Here is a 20491-nt window from a genome sequence, read left to right on the forward strand (position 1 = left end):
TCTCTCCCCTTCTCTCTCCCCCTCCTTCCCTTCCTCCCTCCCTCCCTCCCCTTTCCTCCTCTCCTTCCCTCCCTCCCTCCCTCCCTTCCTTCTTTCTTTTCTTTCTTTCTTTTTTCTTTTTGTTTTGCTTTGGTACTCTATTTATTTATTTATTTGGTCTTATTGATTTTTCCAACTTTTTTTTCTTATTTTGTCCTTTTTTGATTTTTTTTTTCAGAAAGAGAAAGAACATGGGGTTGGGTGTGTAGGGAGGTAGAAAGAATCTAGAAGAAGTTGGAAAACTCCAATCAAAATATATTGTGCAAAATATTGGACAAAAATCCTAAAAATATACTAACAACCAACAGTGGATTCAAAAAAACTAAGCCAAGATCATATAACAGTATCAATAAACAGTGTTTCAGTAAATGACTCTATGTTCAACAAACAAATCACTGAGCTGAGTACTAGTTTATAAACACAGACCAATTTACTGATTTATTAAACAGGAATTCAAGTTTCTAACAGTCACATGTACTCAATAAAAAAAAAAACTGTTTAAGGATCAAGAATACAATTACTTAGCCAGAGTTCTTACTTTAGAAAAGACTCTCAATAAAGGTGAGAGAAAGTAGTAAGTCAGAATTCTTCCCTTGGAGCTAGCTCAATCACTTTGGGAACAGGGGACCTGGCATAGCCAACAACCTCCTATATTGCTCACTATTCATGAAATTAATCTTCCAATTTAATAGGACATAGCAATAGAGAAAATCATAAGCAACAAGAAAACAAAAGTCATCTCATCTACAGCCAACATTTATTCTTGAAAGAATGTGCATTTTTATGAAAGGTTTCTGTTAGGCAAAATGGAGTCTACAAAATTGTGAAATCCTTACAAGCTTGAGCATTTATTGAATCCTTCTCACCAGGAGACAGCAAAGACCCTAGAAATAGTTGTGGATTTATGTAAATAAGTACAAAACAATTTTTTTGATGAAAAGACACAAACTATTCTATTTAAATTTTTTTTAAAAAAAATAGAATAGGTAGAATAAATCTGTGTTCAAAACAAAATTTTTGAACTGTTGGCTTTCTGATTGTATGAGTTTAAAGGGTGATGGAAAAGGAATAATGTATTATTTGGTGTAGTAGAGGTGCTATTTACTACCACATCTTTTAAAAAGAAGGTGTAAAAAGAGGGAAATAGTGTTATGTCTGAAAAGAAGGCAAACTCAAAGGTTAAGGGGAGAGGAAGCCACTGGAAGACACACAGAGAACCAAATAGACGAGCAGGTCTCTGGAAGACCAGAGACTGTGAGGGGATCTGTGAGCAGGTCTGGAGGCCTGCGGTGGGGGGACAGGGTGGAGGGTGAGCAGTAGGATTGGACTGAGAAGTAACTAACCTTCCAGAGTGACTGCCTGTTCCAGCCTCATGTCCTCAGTGGCAATTTACAAATAGTTCTTCGCTTGGGAAACCATTTCTACTTTGTTTTTAACCTTCAGGAATTGTTCCTGAAATACACTTTTATTGGGCCAAAGATTTTTAAAAGATTTTGTTCATTTCAGACAGACATCTATAGACAAAGAATGATTTTTAAAACTTTTTTTTTTTAAAAAAAGAAGTTTGGTTTTGGGGGATGAAAATAAACTCTTTTACTTTATTCTGCGTTCTGAAGTGGCACATGTTATATTCACAACTTTAGATTTACTTCTGTCTTAGGAGCCTTTCTTAGAAGACAAACCTTGAGTCTTCATTGGATGGTGACCATTCTAGCAGTAGAAGTCGACATTTAGAACATTTAGAACAAGGGATATATGGAAAAACAACTGAATTTAAATAGAAATTTCAAAAATTATCGTAAAAATTGTTATATGTGCATACATATGCGCACATGCACAAGTGGGTGAGTGTGTGTGTGTGTGTGTGTGTGTGTGTAAAGCTCATCACCAGGCATCTTCCTCAACTGCTTTTCACCTCGTTTGTTTGTTTGTTTGTTGCTCCCTCCTGAACCGGGAGCTTGCTAGACTGGAGCACTCTGGTTCCCAGGGCCAAGATTCCTGGTATTTGCTGCTTTATGGTGCTTTTTATGTGGGTTCTGGGATTCCAAACTCAGGTTCTCATCTTTCTTGGCAAGCACTTTAAAATTTGAACCCTTTCCCCAGCTCTAGAATAATTCTTCCATTTATTTATTTATTTATTTATTTATTTATTACTGGATTCAATCTTACACAGCAGACACAGTCTTAGAAATAGTGATAGATTGTGCAACGTATACCTGGGTCAGGATATTACTCTGTATCCCATAACTATGCACAACCAATATGTATCAATCAAAGAAGAAGAGAGGAAAAAAAATAAAGACAGAAACACTCCCCCACTTCCTGCTCCAGGAAGTAGAGGCCAGCTGTTCCTTTAATCTCTTCTTTTTCGAAAATCATGTTGTGTCTCCTTCTTGTACTGTATGTAATCCTTTTAATATATTGCTTCAAACCAAAATGTTTTTAAAATTTCAAACCAGAAATTCTTGGTTCCACTATGAATTGTCTTTCTCTTCCTGACTTTGAGGGTATTTTCTCTGAAGAAGCTCTCTGGCATTTCTTGTCACATACTGAGCCCTAAAACCACTGCATTGTCCCTGGGTGTGGGTTTTCTCCATTACATGATCTTCAGTGTGCTCCTGAAGTCCTCCGAGCAGTTATTTTCAATGTTTGCCCAGAAATGAGCAGGAATTACTTTGTTGGAGCTGCTCCATTTGCCCGAAGGGAAGTGGTTATTGATGTTCTTTTCAAAGTCAACAAATGACAGTTAAAGGAGGAGTGGGAGGGGATTATGGCAGTTAGGCCTGCAGGCAGCTAACATACAGGAAAACAGAACTTGATTTCATTATTTTGAGACTGAGGGCTTAGCTTTTCCATGGCAAAGAAGAGACAGATCTAGTAAGAGCCTTGAGCTTAACTGGGTAAATGGTTTGCTGCCTTTGGCCTCAACACAGGTTTTGTCCTCAGAGGGACCAGTCTTAAGCAGCTGGAAATAGCCTTGAATGGAAACATGTTGGGCCTTTGAGGCTGACTGGGCCATTCTCCCCTGGTAGCCTTCTTGACTGGCCTTATAATTAGTGACAGAGCATTGTGGCTATAAAGTTGCTATGGTCACTGGAAGGTCGTCAGGATAATTAAGGCTGTTTGAGCACTGACCTGATTGGGCCTTTCACACCCTGATGTGGATTCCTTAGAGACACATTGATAAGGAGAAACATACGCAGCAGACAGGTCATTCCAGAATTCTGCCTCTTGTCTACTTTCCCATGTGCATGGCTCTACATGGTATTTCTACACTTGCCTGTTTCATTTTTCAAAACTAGTTTCACATGAGAATGCATCTTGAAGAATTTCACATGTTTTGAAACTATAAAACTTCCTCTTTTCATGTTTTTTGAGCTTTCAGAATTGCAGCCACTGGCCTCTGAGAGCCTCCATTGCACCCAACAAACACAGACTCATACTTACTCTGCATTGTCTTGCTGTTGTGCAGGGATATGCTGAATGACTTCATAAATTGTTCCGTGAAAATCTTGCCCTGTTACACCATCAGAGAGAGGGGCAGACCTACTCGACATCTAGAAAACACAGCACATTAAAAGGCAAAACTTAGTTCTAGATTAGCCGGAAACACCCAGTCGTGTGAGAGATGGAGAACAGATGCACTCCATCTCTGGAGCACTACTTCCTCCTTGCTAGCTTCCTGCACTCACGTTATGTTATCCCAGGAATAGCTTGACAAACCGACCACTTATTTCAACATTTAAGAAGAAATATGGAAACTATTGGGCATAAAAACAATAGGGAGAAAAGTAGCAGAAGGAGAAATTAAAGCAAAACAACAACAACCAACCATTGTTTAGAACCAGAAAGCATATATAAAACATTGTATCTTAACTGCTCTTTTTGGACACTTTTTGACAATTACACAAGCCAGGATGGCTTCTCTGAAAGGATAATGTGAAGCCAAGAGTCCTCATCATATTTCAAGAGAGTAAAAGGGCAAAGGGTGGTGCTTTGGTCTTCCTGTGGGGATGGCTCTGGGGACTACTGGCTTAGCTGAACAAGGAAAGGATGGAGTGTGGTTATCTGGTAAAAACCATCACATGCTTTGTTGAAACCTGCGTTTCCTGTACTTTCCTCACATTTCTCATAGTTTGTAATTTATCTCTTTTTGCAAACACTGCCTTCCCGTTCATTGTTTATCTGGTCTTCCTTCCTACCTGCCTCTCTTTTAACCACTCTTCTATCTACCTGCAGTCCTTCCTGTCTACACAGCACCTCCTGCAGCGCAGGGGGTAACACCGAGCAATGCTTTCTGCATTGGGATGCCTGAGTGCTACGTGGTTTTGGAAACCATTTTCATTCTTCTTACTAAAGTTCTCAAGGGAAGCATAATGGCTACAAGCCATCACTTCTCCAGTCATTTTGGGTTGAGAGTTACATAGAATTTATAATTGAGACTGAATCTTCATTTTCCTTGGCATGAAGGTGGACGGGGGCTATGGTAGATATATACTAACATATATGATCTAATATTGAATGGCAGCAAATTGGTTAATGTTATGCATTTGTCCTCTGTCCAACTCCTGGAGGAAGTGCTAAATGGATAACAACAGGTAAAGGGAGAGAGATCCATCTTATATGTACTACAATAACCAAAGAGATTGTTTTGATTTTAAGATGCATATAAATTAGTATTTAAACTTATTTCCCCTCTTAAGGACACTTTTGAGATTTTTTCTTTTATTAGTAGTTCTTTTCTTCTTAGGTTCCTTGCCTTAGGCTGTCCATCTTTACATGTAAATGGCATCCTGGCTTCTTCCCACTCAGCTTCTTCGCCACATATCCCTGACCTCATTCTCCTCCTTTGGCTGCTCATTCTGGTTTCTCACCTCATCCCCAAAGCACCTGACATGGTCAGTTAAGGAGGTCATAAGAATTCTCACACATTTCTGATTCAAGAATGAGCACAGTCCCAAATCAAGTTATGCTATGTGTTACAGAGTCAAGCAATGCTTCTGAGATGCAACTCAAGGGCATGCTTATTTGCTTCAAGTCCTCAGACACTAAAGTAGTTGGGGTCAGTAGAGAGCTTCAATTAGAGCTCCAGCCTGTGTAAATCAATACCCCATTCTTAGTATTAGTAACCATTCACTCTTTTATAATGATTCCATTAGGAATATATGTGTGAAGTTTTTTTTAAGTAGAGAAATTCTATTATTCAAAGCTCAGTATGTCTGTTTACCTCTTTGGTCTCCTTCTGTAAGCTTTGAAGCTACACCTTAGAAGGGATTTGTCGCAGCACTATGAAATGGATCAGCTAATGGATCAATCACATATTTATTTTGTCTTTTTTGGTTCTGGAGGTGTAGAGTGACACCGTCATGTCTAAGATCAGAGAGGGCACTGACACGTCATTGTCAAGTGCATCTCCTCTTCGTCTAAGGCAGCATGGGAGCTACTTACTCACCCTTGGGAGGGTAAAATCCAATCAACACCTCTCCATTACTCACAGGATATTTCTGAAATAAAGTCTGTAGCCAGGAAACTCACTGGATGAAGCACACAGGGTGATAGAATGCTTAGAACAAAGGGGCTATTTCCAAGTGGCAAATAGTTCTCTTTTAAAAAATGTGAGAAAGAAGAAGCCAGAAGCAAGCAATCCATTTCTGGTTCCATCCATAAGTGGACTATTACAGAGGAATGAGGAGACAGAGGAAAAAAACAGTCCTTTACACATCTATGAGTGCTCATGGACTAAGTTCAGGGGCACATTCTGCTTGAAACTGATTATATACAATTTTTTGATGAGACTGACTGAATACAAATGGTTTCAACTATAAAAGCCCCTGCCTTTTTAAAGGATTGCACCTTTAGGCTAATAAAAAAAGTATACCTGTGTATTACTAGGTTTGTATTACATGATAACTCCCTTATGACAAGCAAGTAGCTTCGAATGTCTCTGAAAAGCTATTGAGGTTATGAGACAAAAGGGAGGGAGCTGAGGGGTAGAATGAGTTCTGCAAAGCCGATGTTACCTAGGCATCCTAGATGACTTAAGCCAGGGAATCCAGGTCCTCCACCCTTCTTTTCTCTCTATATTCAACCTAGCTAATTCTCTATTCATTGAGTATACCAGGAAAAGAGTGCTTATCCTTATTTCTGACAGCTTTACTATCTCTATAAGAGAAGAAAAACGAGAAAAATGCCTTAGCTCCACAAATCTCACTGTCCAGTGAATCAATAGTGTGGAATGCAGCAAGGGCGAGCGAAGCCATTGGAAATCACTGCCCTGCTTCTTAAATGAATGCTGCTTACACCTCTGTTTAATCAGCCACTAGGAAAACCAACCCTGGGAACACCAGCCGCATCCGGAAAAGCCACAAACTCATAGATCCCAAAGTCGCCCAGAGCATCTTCATGGCCTGAAAGAAAAGAAATGACAACAACTTACAGAAGCAAAGCTTTCCTCCCATACTCAAATTTTCATGCATTTATTTTTGTTTCCTTGGGAATATCCAAAGAACTTTTCTTTATTGTCTGCTTCTTTAAGTGGTATTTGCGTGAAACCATTTTAATAGATCCTAGTCCTGTATGGTCGTATTGGCATTGAATGCCTTGGGGAATAAGTCCTTCATAAGAGAAAAAAATTAAACGGAATTTGACCAATTATCCCTAAAGTCTCCTGTGGGGATATGGTATTACATGCTCAAATGAACATATGTGGACAAGAATGGGGATTCAAGAACACTAAGGCCTTAGCCTGGAGGTCACAGCAACCTTTGATCCACCCATAATATCTACTGAGCTTCAATAGATCGAACAGGGACCATAAGAAAAAGAGTATGAGTGCTCTATCTGCATGTACACCTGCATGCCAGAAGAGGGCGTCAGAACTCATTACAGATGGTTGTGAGCCACCAGGTGGTTGCTGGGAATTGAACTCAGGACCTCTGGAAGAGCAGCCCATACTCTTAACCATGGGTGGGTTAGTGAGCAGGGGGAAGAGGAATGGAATGGGGGCTTGCAGGGAAAATGAGGAAAGGGGATAAAATTTGAAATGTAAATAAAGAAAATATCTAATAAAAAAAAGTGAGTATTTCCAATGGCTATTCTGAACAGTTGCAGCACAGTAGGCATATCACTCAGCCTTTATCTTGGAAATGAAGAGGAGGGAGGTGGTTGAGAGGAGCCAGGTGGGCTTGGGACCCTTCCCCTCTGTGACACCCAATTATTGTAAGCAAGCAAGGATTAGTTAAGAGGATGAACTTTTTTTCTTTTCATTAAGAGTCACATTAGGCTCTTCATATCATCTTATTTTACTTCTCATAGCAGCCCCAGGAGGAAGTTTTTATCTCTGTTAAATAAATAAGGAATTTAAGGCCAGGGAAAATAATCTTCCAAGGGTATAGTATATGTCAGATATAGAGAACCGAAACCTGGCTCTCCACGACACAACCATCCAAGCACAAGCTCCATTGTTAACTAAGAACAGCTCAGTATAGAGTCAACAATGAAGGTTGAGGGTCAGCTGGGGACAAAGGAGCAGCCCAGCCTGATCATACCTCCATTTCTTCCTCTCCTTAGGATGGGGCTGCCAGCACTGTGTGTCCTCCAGAAGCTACAAAAATCTCCCTTTGCTCTTACAGACCAGTGATAAGAGGGCTAATGAGTGAGAATGGAGCAGAACTCAATAGCTTCATCTCTCTGATCTTGTCTGAAAATTGAGTACAGAGACCTTCCCTAGCTTATCTTACAGACCTGTGTGGTGTACATAAAACCACCACAGAGGCAACATTTTGTAAAGGGAAGACACTGAGCAATGTAGGGATTGTGGTTGTGCTAATATCAGCTTTAGTTAATTCCATTATATTGCTGATGATATCTGTAAATATCAGCAGAAAACACTGACAACTAATATACACCACTACGGACAGCATTCCTCTCCAGCCTGACCATTACCTGAAAATGTTTGAGCTTTTCTGTATTCTGACTCTGGTCTGAAAAGAAAAACAGACACATTAATCAAGGGTTAGAATTGAGGGGAAATTTCGAAAAGTTATTTTCATAGAAACATATACATTACCTGCCTTCTAGCTTCTGTCTTATAGCTAAAGGTAAAAGAAAGGGGAAAACTCAGTAAACATTTTTTAGATTGTTTCTAAAATGTATTTTTTTTCTACTTTTAACCTACCTTTGTAAGGTTGATATTTTTTCCACAGAAAAAGAAGAAACATGGATATAATCAAAAACAGTGATATTCCAGTTATACTGGCTAATGGGGACAGTGATTTTCCCCTTTGCGCAAGCTTCTCCAGCCCTAAAAAAAAAAAAAAAAAAAAAAAAAAAAAAAAAAAAAAGCAATAAATTACTAAATAATCTGAATTGTTTATGGCTACTCTCTACTTAATTAGACACCATTGTCTTTTCCTCTCCCTCTCCTTTTCCTTCCTTCATCCTCCAATGGGTGGGATAAATTGACTTAAAACTTAAACCCCAAGCTTCCTGGGGATATTTGTGATTGGAGATGTGGGTTGGCTACCTGGGAAATACTGACATAATGGACTAGCTATAGCCATAGGAAACTGATCTTGCCCTTCTCTTCCTCCTGGTGTCTATCACTTTCCCGTAAATGTTTCAGCTTTGTCCCTACACCATCAGGATGCTCTCGTCCTCCCGTCTCGCTGTTTTAGCAAGATTCAAGTGTGTGACCCTTTCAGGGACATAATGGTATGTATTTAAGGATATGAGAGGAAGAGAACTTATCCCAAATTCGTCTTACTACTTTTTTTTAACCAATCAAGAAATGCCAATATCCCAAATAGCATGTGCATGCAAATCTCAATAAAATATTTAAAGTCAAGCCTACCAAACTTGAAGACTTACCCAAGTTTCATATTAGGACCCACTGTGGAAGGAAAAACTTGTCTTCTGGAAATTATTTTCTGACTTCCACATGTGGATTGTGAAACATGAGCATCTACACACACACACACACACACACACACACACACACATACACACACACAAACACAGATGCAAGACAATGTAAAATCCCACCTTGCAACTAAAAGTCACTTTATTTTGTTGAATGTTCCTTTTATTACTAGAATTATATTATGTATGGTGTTAATAGCTGTAATACGTATGCTGAGTGCTTACAGTATACCAAACTCTGTGCTAGGGGTGCATGGCCCATAGTAACTGCTAAATTGACTTGTCAATCTTATTAGAAAGCAATTATATTATTATCTCTTCTAGATGAGGAAGTTGAGGCTTACAAATTCATTTAGGTTATTGGGGTGGGGATAATCCCAGGGTTTTAATATTTCATTATGCCTCCTTCCAATGTTGTTCATACAATGTGTTGACTATGGTTATGTTAATACCAGCCTGGACTATGATATGCTTCGTCATATATTAACATAGAAGGAAGTAGTTGTAATCTTTAACATGCAGCTCTGATATCAATGTGCAAATGAGTCGTGGCAATCGCCTCTCTGCTCAGACTGTTGTGCTCTGAAATCATAATTCAAAAACTGTAATGCCACTTCCATTTCAGACATAGAATCTGTGTGTGGTCAGTAACATAGTGGCTACTTGGTTCTTCAAGAAATGCCTAACTAGCATCCTCTTCCTCCATAAAGGTTCTGCTAGTGCCTCCAGGAATTAAAATAAGTCCTCATTTTCTCAATACAGGGCTATCTAAAACTTCTCAGTTTTCCCCTGTAGAATGTTATCATTTACAAATGTCTTATCTTTTGCTGCTGTAGCATAGCTTGTATGTAGCAAAAGGTAGTAGACAGGTTATGGGACCTATGCTATCCCCTCTCTTTTGACCAGACACTGCTCTTCTCATATCCTCTTTAGGTTGTGAGCAAGGATGTTTTTTATTACGAAAAATTCTGTGCCATTTTGGGGCCACTGTGATTCTATTAACAATCCACCAATGCCCATATAAATACCTGATTGTTCATCAGTGATGCAAACATTTTTTTCTGCTGAACTGGATCTTAATCAAACATTTACCTGAAGTCTATTTTTGCCACATTATATCTGAATGTCACCATTGGTTGACTACAGAGACAAGAACTCGCCAAAGTCAAAAAGTATTATGTTGTAAGGAACAATCTCTTTCCAGGAGACATGTTCTCCCTCTGGTTGGTACTAAGGTCCTAACCTTTTCTTTCTTTTGGCATGGACTCTTGGAAAATTCCAATTACAAATTATAATTTTTATGTGTGTAGGTGTGTGTGTGTGTGTGTGTGTGTGTGTGTGTGTGTGTGTGTGTGTGTGTGTACGCGTGCATGTGTGTGTGTGTTTGTACGTATATATTTCATTTCTCCACTTCTGGTCCATGGAGGTCAGTAAAGGGGATCAAATCCCCTGAAGTAAGAACTACAGGCAGTTGTGAGCTATCTGATCTGAATTTGGGTCCTCCGGAAAAACAGCAAGTGTTCTTAACAGCTAAGCCATCTCTTCAGCACCAGAAAATTCCAAGTCTTAACATCAAACTTCAGATCCCTCAACTCTTGCACCTCACAATGGGCATCATGCTAAAGTTCAGAACATTTAAAAATAATCAGGTGCTAATTTATTTTATTATGCAGAAAAACATTTTAGTTTAGTCTTGGGTGTTTCTTAAAAAAAAAATTTCCTTAAAATTAAAAATATGCCGATGATGTGTGTGTGTGTCAGAGTGCTTCTCTTTCCTATGGCGGTTTCACTCTGGCATCCATCATTGCCTGATACTATGTCTATGGTTCTTAAACTTGGCAACAAGTTTAACATAAGGTTGCTGGCAGACTTACTCTCAGATACATGAGACACTTTCTCCTATCCTTCATTTTTAACTTTTCTCCACTTGGACAAGTACTTAAGTAATCAAATTTTTAGATTCTCTCCACAGAGGTCGCAACCTTCCCGTTCCTCATCCTTTCTTCTAGCCTTTGACTCCTTCTTTATCATCCTCTCACTTCCTCCCACTGGCTTCTATTTGTCTGCAACAATTACCCACCTTGCAGTGATCAATCCCTGTCAGTCAAAACCCTGGCTGTACTGAAAGCCAGTGTTATCTCCATGGAGAGTGAGGATGCATGTGGTCCTTTTCTGAAGATAAATGATTTTTCTTGGTCCCCTCATCTAGTGCACCATTCCCTGATCTTGTCCCTGTTGCTTTGTCTAGAATGAATGCCAAAAGCTGCTGTTGCTATAGTCTCAGCTCTTGGCAAGCGTGTTTTTTGATAGCTGAGTTTCTAGAACTCTGACTTGAAAATAGGAGAGTAGTGGAATTCTGGTCTTATTGCTCAGAGAATATATTGGGACCTGTAATGCAGGTCTGGGCATTTGGAAAAGCACCCCTCTTTCTTCTTTCAGAGTTTATGCTATTCCTTTATAAACAGCATGCCATCCTCCCCACTATTTAAACACAATGGGTTCGTTTACCAAAGCCAGAGTGCAAATGGTATTTGCCTCCTCCTTAAGCAAACAAATAAAATGGAATAACATGTTAAGTGCAAATATGGGCAAGAGGTGTGGTATCCATGGTATCACTACCCTGCTGTTGGAGGCTGAACCCTGAACAGGACAGCCATATGCTATATAGGCAATGTGTCTATTCAGAGATGAGAATGGAATCCCGAGAACTCTTCCATCCAATCTGTTCACTAATTATGGCAGCTGCCTCAGGTCCCCATGGAAATGAAGATGCCGCAGTCAGTACTGTGTTACTTGCACACTCCTCATGGCCCCACTTGACAGACACAGTTAGCCCATGGTAGGTTGTCACGTAGCTCTCAGCAAAGGTCGCAGGGTTCAGACATCAAAGTTGTATCTCAGTTGGTGTCTTCACTGACCCAGAGTTGAGAAATTTGTAGCTAAGTGGGGGAACGTAATCAATTTCTCTCCCTATTTTGCATCTTTTCCTACATTTTAGTAATTAAAAGTTTTAGATTGTAATTTTGAAATGATTGATTGATCCACATTACATGTAAACCTAAAACATGTCCACATGTCCTTAGGAACTTGTGATTATACACTTTGAATGTCTTCATATACAAGCCTTTAAATTCCAAGCAGATGGCAACATTTCCAAAAATATTCTCTCTCTCTCTCTCTCTCTCTCTCTCTCTCTCTCTCTCTCTCTCTCTCTCTCTCACACACACACACACACACACACATAAAGCATCCCATAGTAGCAACCTAGGTTTACTTAATACTTTAAAATATGGATATCAGTACTCAAAATGTTCTTAATTAAGGTAATAAAATCATTACTTTTTAATATAACTGCCAATTTATTATTTTAGTGGCTATTATGTCCTTGAAACAAATAGACATTACTTTTAGCTATATATGTTTCACTGCTTCTCATTAGTATGGAATAGTCCATTTTGTGGGCAAAATATCTGCATCAACTAAATTAGTTGAGAAAATTATTTTAAGAAAATGTCTCTAAATACATATCCATATTTTAAAGTATCAACTGAACCTAAATCCCTACTATGAGAGACAATGCATATACACTGCTTTATATGCACAATTCTATATGTATTGATTAAAAGGACAATAGTCACATCAATAGCTTAGTGACCTAAAAAGAACAGAATTTTTAAGACTGTTAAAAAGAAAGGATTTGAATTCAGATGTTATTTTGTCATGCATTTGCTGTGTAACTCTGCCAATTGCCTCTGTTTTCTTTAGATATCTCCACTGAGCTACAGAAAGGTCAATTAAAAATATCTCAGACTAGCTCTGAATCACAGGCGACAGAGGTGGAAGTCTCCATCTGTCTCGCTTCCTCAGGCTGAAGACAGAGAGCTAATTGTCCCATTCTCCAGCCTTCCTCTCCCTAACTGAAAGGTTCCAATAAAACTTTTGATTATTTCCTGGCCTTGTTGTTTTCATTGCATGTCTGTGACCCCGGAGTCATCTTGGATTCCCTTTCCCTTTGCCCTCGACATCTTACTGCGGAGGCTTTAAAGCAGGTACGGAGTTTTGCCTCACTAAAAATAAGAGATTCGTTTATTTCTTGCAACTTGCCTCTGGAGACATGAAACTTCAATTTGGTTCTAAAAACATCTTAAAGGCAAATATCCCATTCTCAGAAATGATTTTAAATTCCCTACAAGTCTTAATTCAGCTTGTTTATCAGAGTGACTTTTCCATAAGTGTTCAGCTGACCTTGTAAGCAATGGCCACATGTCAGTTCATGTGTGATTAATCTGTGTTGAAGAAATTCATTCATTTTGAAACAGAAACATTAAACACTACCCATCACATCGGCACTACTGAGTTTCTTCCTCTTTTTACTGTTGCTGGAGTCAAGGCTCTGTGAAGACTGAGGGCTGGAAACCAGCTTTGTAAAACCACAGTGAGGCCACTAATGTTGACAACCCTGGATCACTCTGGAAACGGAGCACCTGTTCTCCTTATTTACAACAATAACAAATGCCAGCTTTTGGACAGGCCAAACAGGTTTTGAGACTTTGCTAAAGACAATTATATGATGTTGAAGACTGTAGCTGTCTTTGGAATAATATCTTAGTCATGTACTGGGGACCTCTGATATTAGGAAAGCTTACTGGCTGAGTATTAATGAAGAAAGTTTTAGAAGTGGGGAAATCTGAACTATGATACATTACTACATGTTATATCTACACTTTCACTTAAACAAACATAAGGAAAAAATCTAACATGCTACCAAGATTGCCACCAAACAGTTCCAGATACAGTTTGGTAAACATACATGCATGCACACATACAAGCACACGCGCATGTGTATTTATCTCATTTTAAACTACCTTTCTATTGCCACGTGGTAAAAAGCTGGTTGAGCCTATAAAAAATGTAGTAAATTATAAAACAAAAGATGTTTTTTTAGTTGTATGCATATTATATTTTTATCAGGGTTTCTTATCAGGGCTTATTTGATTTTCAATGCCTATCCCTTATGTGGCCCACAATAGGAATAATGTAATGGATTAATAAGTGCTAATTTTAATTTTTTAAACACATATTCTTTGGAAGGTCTACAAGGAAAATATATTACCTTTTATTACTCCAATGAGGCACAATTTAGATAAGACTTTTGTAGCTTTATTCTCTAATACACTAGACACTAAAAATGGTATAGTTATGTCTGATTTAAATTCAAATGAGTACAAGTGAAATAGTATTAAAACTTCCATGCTCAGTTGCATAGCCATGTTTGGACTGTTGAAAGGCTAAGCAAGGTTAGTATCTGCCATGTTGGAAAGTGATGATATTGACAGTTTCTTCCTTGTATTACATTCTACTGGACAATAATACTCCAGGTAGTGTTATCATCCTCATAAAAACGTTCACCAAAAGTGTATGAATCCCAATATACTTGGTTTTACAAATACAGTTACCTTAAATCTCAGAGTTCTAAGAGAACACACAATTCTTCATCAACCTGTAGGCTTTGTACACTTCGATAACTTTGTGACTCTCTAAGACCTTTCTTGTGAATTAAAAATTAATTGGAGGGAAAAAACTTAAACTAGTTGTCACACTTGTACTAAGAATTATTTGCCATTAAATGCCATAGCTTGAGCTCCTGATCCAGTTGATATTGGGTGTCTTAACAAGCAAGTTGTTTATTTTTTTAGACAAGATCACGCTATGTACTCTGTGCTGGTCTTGAAATTGACGGAGGATTCATCCTGCCTCAGCCACTTGAGAAACTACATTTTGGGGAGCAGGGCTTGAGACGGGGTTTCTCTGTGTAGCTCTGGTTGTCCTAGAACTTACTCTGTACACAAGGCTGGCCTAGAACTCACAGAGATCTCCCTATCCCTGCTTCCCAACTGCTGAGATTAAAGTTGGAACAGAAGTTACAGACAGTTATGGGCTGCCATGTGGGCACTGAGAATTGAAAACAGGTCCTCTGGAAGAGCAGCCAATGCTCTTAAGTGCTAAGCCACCTCTCCAGTGAGAAACTGCATGTTTAAAAACAAACTATCTAGGTAGTTTTAAGGCAAGCAGCTAAATACTATAAATGGCAAGTTTAGTCTAAGGATTAAAAAAAAAAAACATGTATAAACAGGTAAACAAGTATTTTACTCCTGCTTCTTTTATTGAACACAATGTACTGAGTTTCTTTATGTTATATGTTCTGTTCAAGGCACTGGGAAGGAGCCAGTGGACTCATGGTGTTTTGCACACTCGTTCTTTTTCCAACAATCATCTAAATCATATTTTCCTATTCAAGCTGTGTTTTTTTCTCAAGTTGGATCCTGTTTGTCTTTTTTCTATATACAAAGATACTGATGGTAATAGAAGAATTATAAAAAGGAAAACAAAGAGAAATCAGAAGAAGAAAGGAGATTTGGGAGCTGGAGGTATAGAATAAATGGAACTTGTTGGTCAAGTGTGGCACAGGGTGTGAGGAACAGGGAAGAGTTTGAGGTGGCAGTTTTCTGCTAGGCTGGTGGAGAATGGGGAGATTCACTTAAAGAACGTGGGAATGCAGACAGGATGGGCATTGGGGAGGAGGAAAATGGTTTAGTCCTGCTTGCTTGAACCTATCTCCCCCTTTTAGAACTTCTGAGAGAGGCATCTAGGAGGCAGCTGTGTCACAGTCGTGGAGCTTTGAAGTAAGATGGCCAGTGTTCCACGACTCTGTGGGAAGGAGGGAAAATGTACAGGGAATCATACCAGGCAACAGAACTATGCTCCACACAAAGCTCATGGTGTGGGAGTCTGTTACATGTCCCTAGCAAGCTGCGATTCTTAAGCTTTTGGGACATGGCATTTTTAAAGATGTAACTTCTAGAGGATGAAGAATTTTATAGATTCATGAAAAACTTTTTCCAAGCTGATGTGGCTCCTGATAAATACTCCTGTCCATTTCAGGTATGCCGGGTGAAAAAGGAAGAGGAACCAAGGAAGACCAAGGGGCGAGTGGGAAAATGGAGAATAAAGATCCAACTCATGGGTGTTCATTCTTCTAACCTAATTTAACAGAACACATAAACCCTTAAGTTTATATCAGTACATATATAACCCTTAAGTTTAAATCAGTCTAGTTCCTTCTATACTCCTGCTTGTAAAATCAGGAAAGCAATAATGCACATTTAGAAGTAATTTACTGACTCTGTCTTCATAGCTTCCCACAACTGGCATTTGAATTTCTCTCCATTTTGTTTTGATCTTTCGTTCTTTGAGCCTCGAAACCCATGGCTTAGTTAACTGTGGAAAAAGACCATTTGAACAACAGAGCAATTGTATTCTCTTATCCACGGGCATTTGAGAAATGGATGCTAGTGCACCTCGTCCTTTTGCACACTTACCTACAGAAGTGATGATGACAGTGAATCGAGTTTCATCGCGTCTTCCAGTGATGTTGTTGTAAGCACAGCACACGTAGTCAGCTGTCTTCTGGTCCACTTTCTCAGATGCAACTTCTAAACGAGGCCCATGCTTGATGATGTGTGTAGTATTGTCAGATCTTTGGATCCAGGAGTAGGTGTTGGGGGGATAAGAGTCAGCAGAACAGTCAAAGAGGACGGCTTCTCCCAGGTCGACAGTGAATACTTCTCCCACTTTCAGCCCTTTATCAGAATTAACCTGAAGTCCGTAAGGTCCATCTGTATTAAACCAAAAAAGGATGGAGAGCGTGTATCACTCAGTCACAATAGTTTCAGGGTTTAAAGAGCTTGATCTCAGTTTATTTTCTTTAAAAGTCTTCATGTAGATTTGAGCAAATAGGTCCTCCTTTAAAGCACCAATTAGTGATGAGATTATCCAAGGTGGGAATTACTCGATTGAACATATCTGTAATAGTTAGAGCCTAAAGCTTAGTATGTAGATTTACAGGTACTGCATCATCAGTGTGGGGCTAAGCTTTTCAGTGCCCTGCTGATAAATGCACACTGTTGCTAGGCAACCTCATCTTTCTGGAATAGGAATTACACTTAAAAATATTTTTACAACATATAAATACTATGTTCTTCTTAGCAACCATACTTTGAGAAGTGCCTGTTTTTTTCCCTATGCCAGGTCAATGTTAGTATTTATTGAAGAGAATTTCAGAGGAACAGAGATTTGTGCAAATAGGTATAAAGGTGTTTCATATTTTAACAAATTGAAAAGTCCTTATAAGCCTCAGATTCCTTTTGGAATACACACACACACACACACACACACACACACATGCATGCACATACACACACATACACGCAGACACACATATGCAATCACACATGTTTCATTAACAGATAGTCATTGAAAAGTCAAAAGCAATTTGACAGTTTTTCTACATTTCTACACCCAAGACAATCCCTATGGCTTCTTGTAGAAAACAAGGAAAATATTAAAGATATTTCCCAGATACAATGTTCCTCCTCTAGTTTAAGTCATTTGGGGCATGGTTATATTCACTTTTCATTTATTAGACACTTGTCATGGGAAGGGACTCTATGTAATCAGACATATAGCTTACATTTGATCTTGAAAGCAACTCATAGGCTCAGTGGTGAAGAGCACTGACTGCTCTTCCAGAGGTCCTGAGTTCAATTCCCAGCAACCACATGGTAGCTCCCAACCATCTGTAATGAGATATGATGCCCTCTTCTGGTGTGTCTGAAGAGAGCAATGGTGTACTCACATACATAAAATAAATAAATCTTTGAAAAAAATGAAGGTTAAAACATTAAAAAATATTTTTAAAAAAAGCAACTTATGAGACAAGTTTTATTATTCTCATTATATTATTTTAAAATGCATTTCCCATAGTCACATAGTGATTTGACAGCTGTATTGAGACATGTAAAAGGACAAGGTTTACATAATTTTTCTACTTCAGTATATTATTGGCTAGCAGTATTGTTTTTATGATAAATTATTGTCTCATTACATAATTATAAAATTAGTCAAACAACCATTTAATCAACAAATGTTTGAGAGACTGAAAGTAGAAAATAAGTTGTGTTTGTGTATTTAGGAATGTATGTGTATATTTGTGACAGCATTTTTTTAAAAAGGCCATGAATTTGAGAGAGATCAAGAAGGTGCATGGGAGAGGTTGGATGTAGGAAAAAGGGAGAGAATAATGTAATTATAAATATTATAATGTATTTAGTACATGAAAGACAAACAATTTGCATTGTCCAGGAATTTACAAACAGGATAAAACACTCAGTGCTTTCATCTTCTTTGTAAAAGTTGTCAATAACTTTCTAAATGTGTAACCATGTGATGAAGGAACTAGATTTTAAGGTAATATATTTTTGTCAATCATGAATTGATCTTTAGAGATATAACTTTTTGGACATTTTCATTTTTTAATATAAAAATATAGGGTAGCTGATTGTCTAAATTATTTATGCATTTGAAATTATGACAGAATTCCTTGAAATTATAAGAAAATTCTTTGGTACAAAATTCTTTCTGTTAATCCCCAGGGTAGTCCCCCATGGTCCCATCATTTCCTGATCCATCTACCAGTGTGGAGACAAGTTTCATAACAGAAATTGGAGTTGCCACTTTATAGGTTGCATTTAGCTATAGAACATGGTTTCTTTCTAAGAACATGGGAAAATGTGAAGCATCACCACAGCATTATATTACTGTTCACACGTGAGAACCTGCTATCAGAAAGAAAGCCTAGAAGATGGCTGAGTTAGTCCTTAGTGTCCTGAGCAACTGGGTCCAGGACTCACACAAAATAAGCAAATCTATAGATGTGCAAGTCTCCTACAGAAATGGTGCAGTATTTGTATATCATCGACATATGTTCCCTTGTAAATTTTAAACATTCATCGGATTACTTATGATACCAAATGCAGTGTATTTTTATGCTTTATTCTCTGTGAGTTGATGATATTAAAAAACATGTATGCTCAGTATGTGTACAAATTCTTGAATATTTTCCATTTGACTTTGGATGGATCTGCTGACATAAAATGCATAGATGCGGAGTGCTGGCTGTCCCTTTAAACTTAAAGCAATCAGGAGCTAGAGGGAGGTGATGATAATGAGAAAGCCTAATGCCCATTCTGTGAGTGACCTAGGGCTTGTGACACTGCAATCTCATTTTGGATGATGATGTAGTCTCAGGAGAAGCCACTGTGACAAGGGGCTACAGACAGGGAAGCTTGGCCTCTTTTTCTGAGCTCTGATGAGGATTGAGCAGTGTATCAGGGACAGAAAATTGCTTTTACTGGCTCAGAAAAAACAGTCAGCATTGAGGTGTACTTATACACAATACTGTTCTAGGCTTTGTGGGTGAATTGGGATGTTGAGGGGAAAAGGCTCCTGAGACTTGCTTCTGCTCTGTACTGCAGAAGGGCCTTCTTCCTTCAGGTTGTAGGCACCGATGAGATACTAGACAGCAAGCCAAGGGGCAATGACTGCTTACCATACAAGGAAAGCAATGAAAACAAATGTGTGGCTTGGAAGCACAGAAGACCTAAGTTTATGTACACAACCTAAAACTCTTAGAGGCATTTCAGAGCAAGGTAGCAGGGGTTTGAAAGAGAACAGAAAAGTCATCATAAAATTAAGGTCTTTAAGTCTAGATCACCATCTTTCCACTGGCCTCCAGGCTTACAAAGCACACCCACAGAAACAAGTTGCTGTATAATGGGTCTCACACATTAGTGACTGTGTGCTTTTCAGAGTGCACTGACGGTCTTCAGAACTCCCCTTTGGATCTTACAACATATTTGAATATTTCCATAGGTAGCATTTCTTTTGTCTTGGAGAGTGGGTTGACCCTACATTTAGAAGTCCTAATTTAGAGCTTGGTGAGTAAGGTTAATAATTTAATAATATATCTAGTTTTACATAAAACAATGTTGAAAGAAGAGTTTCTGTGCAGCTTTCTTCTCTCCTCACAGGTCTGTTGGCTTAGCTACTTAACTTGTTTGTTGGTATTCATGGCTGGCATCATCTTTTCTCTCTGTCATGTACACCATGTCTGGCTCCCCAGAGTCACTCTCACATTGTTCTATGCAGCCTCTCTGTCAAGCATTTCTTTCAGATCCTGGACACTAACACTTTGAGGCATCTAAGTACATTATTTCTGATAAGATTTTATAAAATTAATATTTTATCAGATTATAAAAAAGATTTTGCATGTTGGCTGCAAAAAAATCACAAACTAGAGAAGCCCAGAAATGAAAAATTATCTGTAATTATCTCAGAAACCCAACATCCATATAATCATGTCTTTCTCTAATTGCATCTCCTTGTTTTCCAGTCTTCTCTTCCACCTCCTTTTTTCCCTACTTCTCTTATTCCTCCCTCAGTCCCTCTCTCTTTGTTTATGTCTGTGTCTCTCTCTGTCTCTGCTTCTTTCTCTTGCACATATAAACACACACAGGTACACAACTTCACCTTACACATACATTTTTTCCTCTGACTGGACTCTGATGTTATTTTCTCTACACTGGTTAGTGAGTGTTTCAGCACTTCAGACTTAACATTCCTCTATTTTAAGGTC

At 38.6% G+C, this 20491-nt stretch overlaps 1 protein-coding gene across 8 annotated transcripts in view; it reads right to left on the reverse strand.

Annotated features, from left to right (window-relative positions):
* Hepacam2 (HEPACAM family member 2) overlaps positions 1-20491 on the reverse strand; it is a 42440-nt gene that overhangs the window by 1828 nt on the left and 20121 nt on the right. For 7 of the 8 annotated variants that reach the window (XM_031381089.1, XM_031381086.1, XM_031381088.1 and 4 more), the window contains exons 4-9: positions 16338-16634; positions 8216-8341; positions 8108-8132; positions 7984-8021; positions 6373-6446; positions 3487-3596 (exon numbers count right to left, since the gene is read on the reverse strand). In XM_031381089.1, coding sequence (XP_031236949.1) covers positions 3487-3596; positions 6373-6446; positions 7984-8021; positions 8108-8132; positions 8216-8341; positions 16338-16634 — 670 coding nt within the window. Of the gene's footprint in view, positions 1-3482; positions 3597-6372; positions 6447-7983; positions 8022-8107; positions 8133-8215; positions 8342-16337; positions 16635-20491 lie in introns of those variants that run through there. The other variant, XM_031381084.1, reaches the window with a different exon arrangement.

This window comes from Mastomys coucha, unplaced genomic scaffold (assembly GCF_008632895.1).
Source record: "Mastomys coucha isolate ucsf_1 unplaced genomic scaffold, UCSF_Mcou_1 pScaffold20, whole genome shotgun sequence".
Lineage (NCBI taxonomy): Eukaryota > Metazoa > Chordata > Mammalia > Rodentia > Muridae > Mastomys > Mastomys coucha.